Source organism: Sceloporus occidentalis, unplaced genomic scaffold (assembly GCF_023333645.1).
Source record: "Sceloporus occidentalis isolate IW3139 unplaced genomic scaffold, rSceOcc1.0.p SCAF_8, whole genome shotgun sequence".
Classification (NCBI taxonomy): domain Eukaryota; kingdom Metazoa; phylum Chordata; class Lepidosauria; order Squamata; family Phrynosomatidae; genus Sceloporus; species Sceloporus occidentalis.
In genome coordinates this window covers 33,720,865-33,731,540 of record NW_028316988.1, presented here as the reverse complement: position 1 = coordinate 33,731,540, position 10,676 = coordinate 33,720,865, and the positions used below count along the sequence as shown (strand labels likewise).

The following is a 10,676-nucleotide window of genomic DNA, read 5'->3' as shown; positions in this document are numbered from 1 at the left end:
TAAAATTGGTTAACTTACCTCTCTGCAGGTTATTCTACAGGCCATCCCAGTCTGCATAGTGCTTTTATGTGGCAGAAATGTAATACTTTATCTACCTTAGACTACAGACAAGTCATGGTAAAGCCCATTTATGCTGGGTCTGTGGCAGAGCAGGATACCAACTGAGATACCTTGCAGTGTCACATAAGGGACCATTTTTTAAAAGTCCTTCTTGGCTCTTTTGCTGACTTCAGTGCTCTGCGGCTCTCCACCCCACAAGCTATGGTTGACATCCTGTTGTTATTCCCATTCATTCAACCAATTGTTGAACAATGGATCAACATGTGCATAACGTTAAAGGATCCAAGGGGTCTAGAATTTACACCTATGTGCAACCAGAACATACGTCGCCCATGAACCCACACAGGGACCTCGCGGCACATGAAACCCTCGGCAGGCAAGTTCATTGCAACGTTCTGTTTATTAAAAATATATGTCTCCTTGGAAGAAACACTGGTAAACCAACTAGTGTCATGATTGATACTTTCAGCTATGCCATGGAGCACACAGACCTTTTTTCTCCATGGGCCTAGAAGACAAGGTGACAGGCTATTAGAAAATAAAAGGAGTCGGAGCCTGGAGACTAACCGCCTCAGAAGCTGTTTCAGTTGCGCCCAGGCTGGTTCTCAAGAACGCGCCCGGCAGCACTGGCAGAACGGAGGGAGTCGGTGGCAGCCCTGGTCCCAATTCCCTCCGCCGGGGCTCCGTCTCTGGCATCGGCTCCCTCGTCTTTATTCTTCATAGTCCTGCCAGCCGACAGCAGCTCTAGGACTAGCAAAGTTCCACTTGGAAGTTCTTGCAACACCAGCTGACGCGGAAATGGCTTCTCGCTTACCAGAATGAATCTCCGCAAGATGACAAGTTTCTCACCCATGTTTAACATCGAAGCCCGTGCACAAATCACACAATGAATGACACAGCTACCTACCAGCGATGGAGCGGGCAGCGTACCCCTGCTACAAGCCGAGGCCCGGTCGTACCTGTCAGGCGAGCGCTCTGCTCTCTTCCCGTAGCAGTCGTGGCTCTCACTCCGCAGAAACCAGAAAAGCACCCGTTTCAAGGGGCAGGGGGTGGGATGGGTGGGAGTGGGGGCAAGACTGGGAAAGTGAGCACATCTACCCCTTTGGCTAAGAAGCAAGGGCTTGCACCAAACCAGAAATGCTTGAAATCATCTCCTCCCAGAATTTCTCACCAGTCCATCTTAACTCTCTTGTTCAGCGATGAAACAAGAAGCTCTGCAACCACACAGTTTTGCACAATTGACAGACATTACTGAGATGAGCACACATCGAGGAGCCCCAGAAGCAGTCCTTGGAAGACTCACAGTCCATGCTCCATGGCGGAGGGCATCCCATGTTCAGCCCATCCTTCCTCCTGCCCTAAAGGAGAACTGCAAGACATTGGTGGCAAGGACCGTCGGGGCAGGGACAGGGGAGACGGGCAGCGCTGCAACACAAACTATGCAGGGACACACAGGAAGAAGGGGATGGTGCTTCTCTTCACAAAATGCCCAGCGGTGTGTGAGGCTGGGAAGGGCTTCATGCGCTGCCACCAAAATCTGACAAAATTCTATTAAGCGAAGGATTCCCAGAGAAGCTTGTCCTAAATTCCATCACGCGGTTGAAATATTGTTCCTCGCCCAAGAGGCAGGTTCCCTTCTTCTCCTTTTCCGCTGCTGCTGCTGCTTCCCAATGCTCCACATCCCTCCACCAGAATGAAATGCCAATGCCACGGAGTCATTAAGTCTCTTGACAGGGAACTGGTCCCGCTGCTGCAACTCCGAAGAGCTGGTGTGCCCATTCCACTTGGTCTGTAGGTTGGGCCTGGGCCTAGAATCTATTTACAATGGAACAATCTTAAAAAATAAGTTAAAAAACTGGATTGTATACCCGTTCAGTTTGTTATTAAAATCAAAAGCCTGGAATAATGAAAAGCCAACACACCAACACAAACATGATTTTGGTTTAACACCAGCTTAAAAAAACAAAAGAAAAAAACCTCTCATGCAAACACATCAGGTGACAAAAAGAAAAACAATGTGCAATTAATATGTAGTTATTATCCGTTCACTTTCTCGTGCTGAAATCAACGGTTGCAACTTCACACGTGGTTCCGGGCCCTCTCTGCTTCTTCCGCAACCCTGTTCTTTCCAAACGCAGCCTTCGCCACAGAACTGGCTTTGGAAAAAGCACCAAGCAGCGCCCAAAAGACACTTGGGTACCATAAAATCTGCGCCAGCCACGAAAGGTTCCTGTGCCCAGTGGCTGAGGCATGGCGGCAACACAGTCCTTGCACTAACAAAGTACCACTTAAGCAGCCCCCTCGTATTTTCTAGTCCATACACACACATATATATAATATATATCTAGCATATATATTATATATAATTACATATACAGATAAATAATATGCATTCTGTTGCCTTTCCTTCAGTCACAGTGCTGGGCAATCACTGCACTCCTGGAAAAGAGCGCCCCACGTTGCCAGTCCTCAGTGTGTTTTCGGGGCAGCCACTGTCCGAGTCCATCGCACTTCGGCGCCTGCCACCTCCCATCTTGCTTCTTGACTTTTGTTTGTAATTTTCTTTTCTGTTTCGTTTTCTTTTTAAATTAAAAAAACACACAAAACTCTCAAATGGGGTTTTTGTCTCCATGTCTAAGGGAGCAGCAGGAAGGTCCATGCAGGAATGGCGGGGACAGTCACTTGATGAAGGAGAATGGTCTACCCCAGGAAGAAAGAAAAAGAGGACTAGAAAACGCAATGGTCAACCATCTAGAAAAGGGAGGGGGATGGTCTTCTGCTCCCCCTCTTGGGGCAGAGGGCTAGGGGAGGGGTCTCTGGTCTTCTCACAAGTTGGTTGGAGGGCAGGGGCTTCACAGTTTCTCAGGGGACGGGACCCAGATGTAATGCCCGGACTGGTCCTCTATGATCTGTTTGATTTTACTGTAAATCTCTTCCAGAGAGTCTCCTTGTACAATGGCTGCAGAGGGAAGCAGAGCAAAGCAAACCTCCTTTACTGAACTGTTTGTATACCGGAACTCTCCCTGTACCCCAGCCCAAATCCGGGGGGCCCTCAGCACAACTCTTCCAGAGCAAATCTCTCTCCAAGCCCCATCATGCCCCCCATCTCTAACCACAGACACAATGGAAACCCAAGCCTTTAGCCAGTACCAGCATGGCTGCTTCTGACACCCAAGCTGATTTTATGCTTCTCTTCTTCTGCTCCTTCTTTCTGAAAGGCACTTTTACATAAGAAATGCACAGGACTGAGTTCTCCTCCACCCTCAGCATCTTATAGCCCTTTGCTTACGCTCTCCTCCATTATCTACCCTCATGTAGGGAGTCCAGCCACTTAGTCATTCCTCACTTGTCTTTGCTCCTTCCAAACCCTACAAAATGGTGTGAAGCGGGTGGCGGCAGCAGCAGCCCATTGTAAACAGCTCAAGTGCAGCCCAGATTCTCACCTGTAAAGTACTCTCCAAACTCCTGCTCCAGTTTCATGGCTTTGTCAAAGACCTTGTTGGCTTGTTCATACGTCTGCCTTCGGTTCATCTCCCTGTTGGCCCAAACAAAGCAGCCTCATACAATTGTATCAGATGTAACACAAACCCACACACAATCTGGGACTATGAAAGCAGCCCCAGTGGGCAAGCCATGGCCTGCAATACTGAGGCCCTGCAACTCATCCCTTGCTCCACAGGCCCAGAGGAGACTCCTGCATCTCACTCCTCTCAAAGGCAGCATTCATGTTTTTACCAAATTCCCAACTTCCACAGTACTCACATAAGTGCCTCAATGGATTTTGGCTTGATGAAAATCGCAATGGGGTACAGTTGTGCTTGCTGCAACCTCTTGATCGCATTCCCAGACACATCAAGGATACAGTGCTTCCCCTGGAGGAGGGAAGGACATTGGGTACCACAGCATTATGGTTTGTCCCCACCATAATCCCAAGAGCAAGACCCCAACCGACAGAGACCAGGAGAATGAAGCCGCCCTGTGGGCAGAGGCTTACTGCAAACATTTCAGTCCAGTGACTACTTCATGCATGCTGTGCCCTCCAAAAGGGATAGTGGAAACACCCAAGTCAAGTGGCTTCTGACTTAGATCCCCCATCCCAGCAAGGCCTTCTGGCATACAAGCCCACTCCACACCAGCTGGAGCCTGGATGAGGCACAGGAGGCTAACTGGGAGCCAAGAAAAGGCTTCAGCCACTGTCCGAGACCCCCGTACTCACCCGCTCTGCTACTGCCCGTACAGACTGAATGCTGGTCCCGTAGAGATTGTCATTGAACTGCCCAGCCTCAATGAACTTGCTGTCTTGTATGTCCTTCTCCATCTGTTCCCGGGACGCCACAAAGTGGTAATCCTGCCCATCTACCTCATTCTCACGCCGAGGCCTAGTAGTGTCTGGAAGAGAAAGCACCCGGTCTACTGCCCAGACGCCCCATCTCCACACACATGGAGAGGTATGGCTGTGCAAGGAGCAGAAAAGGAACTTCCAGAGAGGCATTGGGACTGCCTCCCTGTGAGCACTGGCTCCCCTTTTCCTTCCAGTGTCCTAAAAGCATAGAGCCTACAGGCCTTGCTCAGCAGTCACCCAGAACCCCCCTCTCCCGGAGCAGGCAAGGGGACCAGAACCTACGTGGCACACAGGAGCCAAATTTGTGTGGGAACTCCGAGATGAGGTCGTCATTGACTCGGTCTTTCATGGGTCCCAGAATGATCACTGGCCTCGCATAGTGAACTGCAAAGAGAACAGGGAGCCTTAGAGCGCAACTTGGCTCAGCACTGAAAGGCAGTAACACCTAGAAGAATATCACAGCTAATTGACCTCCCGCTCACTGCAAAGCAGCAAGTCCTCCTGACTTACTTTCTTGCCGTGTCACAGGCTCATATGACAGAATTGTGTCCTCTTGTCCTTCTGAAAAATTTAGAAAGGAAAGTGTCAGCCTGGAACACATACACACACACACACACACACACACACACACACACACACCACCCAACATAAAGTTGTCGAGATGCTCAACCTCACCAATGCAACCCTTTATTATGTCAGTCTATCCACAGCCCTGCTTTCTTGCCCCTTTGTTACACCCAGGTAACCCCTGAGACAAGCCACCCTCCAAGCACGAAAAGGGCGAGGACTAACCAGAGACACACATTTCCAAGCCAGCAAAATGGAGGCAGGCTTGCCGAAGAATACTGTGTCAGGCAGGAGTGGACAAAGTGTACTTTCTTTTGCCAAAAAATAAAGATTTTTCACCCAACGATGCCCTCTAAGGGGTCAGGAAGGGCCTAAATCATGACAAAAATGTCTGCCTGTCCCCTAATAAGTGTTTGAGGGGGGATTCTCTTCTTGGCAGTAGCAGAGGCAGTGAAGGGCATGGCCTTCAAAAGAGCCCTGAGAGGTAAGGGAAGGAAGCACCACTCTTGGATCCAGGCCAGGCTTCCCGGGTCACCAGACTGGGCTTCCAGAATTTGAGAAATGGTGGCATAACTCCACTGAGGCAGCTCCACTGCATGCTGAAATCAAATTCCTTTCCCACTCAGGCATAGCAATATTTTGGTGAGGATTTTTGCTATGCTTCAGCCCAATCACTTGGGACCAGCCACCATGGAGCACAGGGACGCCTCAGCAGAGGACCTAAAGCAAGTCCTGGCCTTCTACAATGGGAGCAGGGCAAGCAAAGAATCCCAAGGGTTTGCAGCTAGAAAGGACAAGGCAAATGGGAGGAACACTTACTAGAACTGCTCTCGCTGTCACTGGTGTTTGATGTCACGCCTTCTGCAACCAAGAAAGAGACCCTGATTCAGTACACACAGATGGGACAGGAAAGGTTAGTTACAAGATGTGGTTACAAGAATGGCATGGGGCAGCAGGGTGGGGAAGCTGAGCAGCGCAAGGGTAAATGAGACAGACACTGGTACATGCTCCCAGTACGCACCACATACTGGCTTGGGGGCATTGTTGAGGAAACTCTGGCTTCCCTACCCTCCAGACTAGGAGCAAATGAGGGGTTTGTGTGTCTCTTGCCAAACAAGAGCCAAGCACTACCTATATCCTCCCTCCTTCAGTAGCGCATCGCCAGCAAGGTTGAAGCCTAGGTATAGTGCCTTGTTCCTAGCAGGCTTCCCTTGGCCACTCTTTTAAGGTATAATCCTGCCATGGGGAGCTAAGGACGAGGGGAAACGGCAGGGAGAGGAGACAAAGGGGATGGACTGGTACAGCATGCAGGTAAAGACAAGACGAGAGATGACAGGGCTGTCCCATGACCCAACCAACTGAAACATGGCCATGAGAAAAGAGGGGCTCCCATACAGAGCCAGCACAGGACAGAACTTGCACTAGATGTCTCTCCCTTCCCTGCCCAATTTCTTTGCCTAGCACCTGTGAGTAAGGGAACCAAACAATAACAGGAAGGCCCACCCTTCTGGTGGACAACTCACTGCACTCAGGTGGAGCGCTGCCTTTTGGGGACTGGTTCACCTTGGAGCAGGCACACATGGACTTAAGGCAACCCAGCTGGGCCCAGGGGAGATATGCCTGCTTTGAGTTTGTCATCTGTTTCTTTCCGGTCACACACATGCGAGCAATGAAAAGTGATCATGTGCAGTGAAATTCCACTTACTCAGGTTCTTTGCGCCATAATAATCGTCACTTAACCCAGGGAAGTCCTGATTCACAGCCAACCAGAAAGGGGAGAGGAAGGGGGAGAGAGAGAAAGAGAGAAAAAGAAGGAAGGAAAGAGAAAAGAGAGAGTGGGGAGGAGAAACAGAGCCAGGATAGCATTAGTGACAGGAGTGCAGAATGGCTAAGAACTGCAACAGCAAGTGAAGTTAAAGCTCCTGACCCACACTTGAGGAGGTCCTCCCTGCCCCAAACTCTTCAGGCATTCGGACCATCCTGCACAGGGCCCCAAGCCCAGCCGCCTCCCAGCATCCAACATGGCTCTCTTTTCCAACACACTGCTCTGCCCCACATCTGGGGGAACCCCACACATTGCCCAATGACCTAGTGCATATGACCAGGCAAAGAACTGCCCCAGCAGAGCCACAGGTAACAGGGAACTGTTCCAAAACCCCTCAGCTGCCCATGAAAGAAGCAGAGGGAAAGAGCCTGCACTTTTTCGCAAACCAGGGCTGCAGCCCCACTGCAAAAATGTTTGACACTACCTTAACTGCCATGGATCAATTCTGGGATCTGTAGTTTTGTGAAATATTTAGCATTCTCTGTCAGAGAGCTCTGGTGCCAAATCCCAGGATTCCATCGCATGGAGCCATGGCAGTTAAAGTGCAGATGCAGCCCAGTTGAGCCAGCTCAGGGCATTACCAAACAGAGTCCCTTGCTGTCTTGAAACCAACTACACTGGGCTCTTAGGTAGCAATTACCAAGAGGCAAATCCGGGGCAACCAGTGCCAAAGCCCAAGAGACACACTTGCCAGCAGCTGACCTGGTCTACTCCATTCCTCTCTGCCAATCCACATGCACTCATCTCTATTCCACGCTGTTATCAACACGAGACCACTGCAACTAATAAACATGGCAGAGGAAGGGCCTCAGAGGTTAGTCCTGGTCTCCAAAGGTCCTGAACCAGAAACCCTTCTGCAAAGCTTTAGGCAGTTGCCTACTGGCCACATCCAAACACCCTGCCTCTGGCTTTCAAAAGCCTACCATCTGCAATCTTACATGAAGGCTGCTGTTTCTTGTCTCCTGAATCTTTGTTGTTTTACAGTCAAGTTTATAGGGGAGGGACCGTAGCTCAGTGGAAGCCCATGGCCTTTGCATGCAGAAAATCCTCTGGTATTTCTAGTTAAATTGGTCCTGGGAAGGCCCTGCTAGCCACAGAAAACAATGCTGGACTCGTGGACAAACAGTGTGTCCAAATGAAGGCAGGCAGGTACACTGGCACATCGAGGCTATACTATGCCACACACTAGTCTTACTATCATGGCAGAAGTGTTATACTACGCCACACACTAGTCTTACTATCATGGCAGAAGTGTTATTTCCTCACTGACTTGTCCCCAACAGACAGCTGTATGAAAACAACACTCTTTGAGGCAGATGCATTAAGGCTCCAGAATCACTGCTATTTTAAAGGCACCACAGTAGTTCAAAACTCAGATAAATTATGCAGGTGTGCCTATCGCTTGCACATTTCCCCCTGTTCATTCTGCACCGTGGGGCAAGACAAGGAACTGCACTTGCGACAGGCATCCTGTGTTTTCGCCACAGATGTCAGGCTCTCCAGAGGGACTCACTGGACCAAGCTGAGTGAGTGTATCTTTACAAGGTCTTCTTAACCCACAACAACAGGGAAGAGAGAATGTTGGGCAAGTGCCCCCAAATTAAGAACAGGTAGAATACTGCAGAGCCTGGCAGATCTTCACGTGAAAGGACAGAGGTTACAAGGGTGGTTTGGAAGAGTCGCTAGCATAGATAAAGCAAGGGAAGGCAAGCAGCGCTGAGTGGGGCACCGGGGGCAGCAGGCCACCCCTCCTAGACCCACAAAGCTCATTCCAGGGCTTGTGTTTGCTAGAGGGGAGAGGGCAGTTCTTGGCTTCACATGGTCTCAGAGCACCTGGTGGAAAGGTAAGGCTTGTTTCAACTTAGAGCTGCAGGGAAGCAGAGGCCTGAGGATCTATGGGATGGCATGGGTCTCACTGCAACGCGGAATTCGGCAAGGCCTCCTAGCCCCAGGTGGGACTTCAAAGTGCCCTGTTCAGAAGCAGCACAGCACTTCACGCCTAGAGAGACGGCCTCAGCAGCCTCCAAAGCCAGACTTTGAGCAGGACAGCTGCTACTTACGTTCCTGTCCGCTGCTCTCCTGGGCCATGTTCTCTTTGCTCTTGTAAAATGGGAATTTTCGGGAGAGGCGGAAACTCTTTTTACGTTTCGTTTTGATCGACTGTGAAGAAGGTGGAGATGGAAGGAGGGGGGCAGAAAGAAACAAAACAAAAAGGAAAAACAAAAAGAACAAATAATGGAGTTTAAAGCATGCAAGAAAAAATTAAAATGAATAGACAATGATGGCCAGGGGAGCTACTCCTCAAATGAAAATCATGAAAACCACAAGTAAACGGGAATGTAAGAGGAAAATTAAGTGCAGAAGAAAAAAATAATGGGTTTTAGGGATGGTGAAAGATGACTAACCAATCTGCATTTCCACAGGAATAAAGAGCTGCTTCCTTTACCCCTTGCTACCCAACTCAGTTGTTCAGTCTTCACATATCCTGCCAACATTGCCAAGCAGCTTCAGTGCAACTTGTAGCATCTCCTGTGCCATGAGGAAAGGGAAGTAGCTGAACAGGCAATGGGGCATGGCTATGGGCCAAGAACCACAGAAGCCCAAGGAGGTCTCATCGCAGTTTCCTAGCCACACTCCACCCAAGAAATCTTGGCACCACTATCCCACTCACATGTGAATTAAACCAGGTCATGCTCCACCTTGTAGGTTGGTGGGAACATCCTTTAATTTCCCACTAACCTCCTTACTCCACAATGCCTTTTTAGAAAAAATTATTTACTAGTGGTATTTAGAAACACTTTTTTTGCCCACCTGTGTCCCCAAAGTGACGTACAATAGCATCACATTAATCAAACGAAAGAAAACAGGAAGAAATATTTAAAAGCATGCTAAAACCGACGCTTGCCGTCCCCTTCCCTCTGAACACCACTTACCCGGTTGGACTCTATCATTCCAGTTCGGGCATGGAACTTCACCGTTTTCAACCGTGCCCTTTCCTTCTTCTCCACTCTGGTTACATCAAGAGAAAGAAAGAAAAAAGGTGTTTACATGTGGCTTCAGTCCCACAGTAATCCTTGTCTCCCACTCCCCAGCCTTCATTTTAATCTCTCAGAACATTTTTGGACTAAAGATATCAACAGAAACTGCTGGCACAGCAATGTATGGTTAGTCAGTTCTTCTTCCCAGGTCTATGGTGGTGCACAACTCACAACACAGACTTCTCCTTGAGATGGACAGCACTTCCCTTGCCCAGCAAGGCATGAAGGAAAGCATTCCGCTTGACAAAAATCATAAAGAGGCAAAACAAATACACTGCCACTCCCTGAACAGGTCCACCTAACAGGCCACTTCCGACCGGTCAGAAACAGACACGGCAGGTTGGCCAAGGGTGGGGACTGTCAGGTGCCACAAAGATCCTGGCTGCAAACAAGAACTCACCTCTTCTTGCTGGGGATGACCCCAATCTGCTCGCTCTCTCCGTGGGGAGTCACTAGCCGCGCCTGCCACCACTCGTCGTCCGAGGCATTGATAACATGCAAGATGTCTCCATAAGAAAAACTGAGTCCTTGACTGGGTAAGCAGCTGTCCCGAGTACGGTCATAGTCAAAGAGGGCCCTGCACAAGAAGGAAGAACAGCAGGAATGTTGGACAAGGCCTTTCGCCAAGCCAGACCACTGGCCCACTGGGATCAGCACTGGGAGAGGCTCTTTGAGGTTTCAGAATGAAGTCTCAGCCCCACCTGAGATCTGCCAGGGACTGAACCTAACTCTTTCCACACAAAGCAAGTGCTCACCCACCAAGCCATGGCCCTTCCCTTAAACTTAGGCTTTACATTTTGAGATGTGCTTACTTCTGTAACACAATGCTTTGGAACATCTCCAC

General features: G+C 49.6%; 1 protein-coding gene across 4 annotated transcripts in view; it reads right to left on the bottom strand.

The window, feature by feature from the left end:
- Positions 1 to 441: 441 nt before the first annotated feature.
- DLG3 (discs large MAGUK scaffold protein 3) overlaps positions 442 to 10,676 on the bottom strand; it is a 59,126-nt gene continuing 48,891 nt past the window's right edge. For 3 of the 4 annotated variants that reach the window (XM_089536163.1, XM_089536164.1, XM_089536166.1), the window contains 10 exons: positions 10,233 to 10,409; positions 9,728 to 9,803; positions 8,855 to 8,954; positions 5,789 to 5,830; positions 4,913 to 4,963; positions 4,685 to 4,786; positions 4,277 to 4,449; positions 3,823 to 3,932; positions 3,504 to 3,595; positions 442 to 3,019 (listed from right to left, as the gene is read on the bottom strand). In XM_089536163.1, the coding sequence (XP_089392289.1) occupies positions 2,913 to 3,019; positions 3,504 to 3,595; positions 3,823 to 3,932; positions 4,277 to 4,449; positions 4,685 to 4,786; positions 4,913 to 4,963; positions 5,789 to 5,830; positions 8,855 to 8,954; positions 9,728 to 9,803; positions 10,233 to 10,409 (1,030 nt within the window). In that variant the 3' untranslated portion in view covers positions 442 to 2,912. Of the gene's footprint in view, positions 3,020 to 3,503; positions 3,596 to 3,822; positions 3,933 to 4,276; positions 4,450 to 4,684; positions 4,787 to 4,912; positions 4,964 to 5,788; positions 5,831 to 6,674; positions 6,721 to 8,854; positions 8,955 to 9,727; positions 9,804 to 10,232; positions 10,410 to 10,676 lie in introns of all 4 variants that reach the window. The other variant, XM_089536165.1, reaches the window with a different exon arrangement.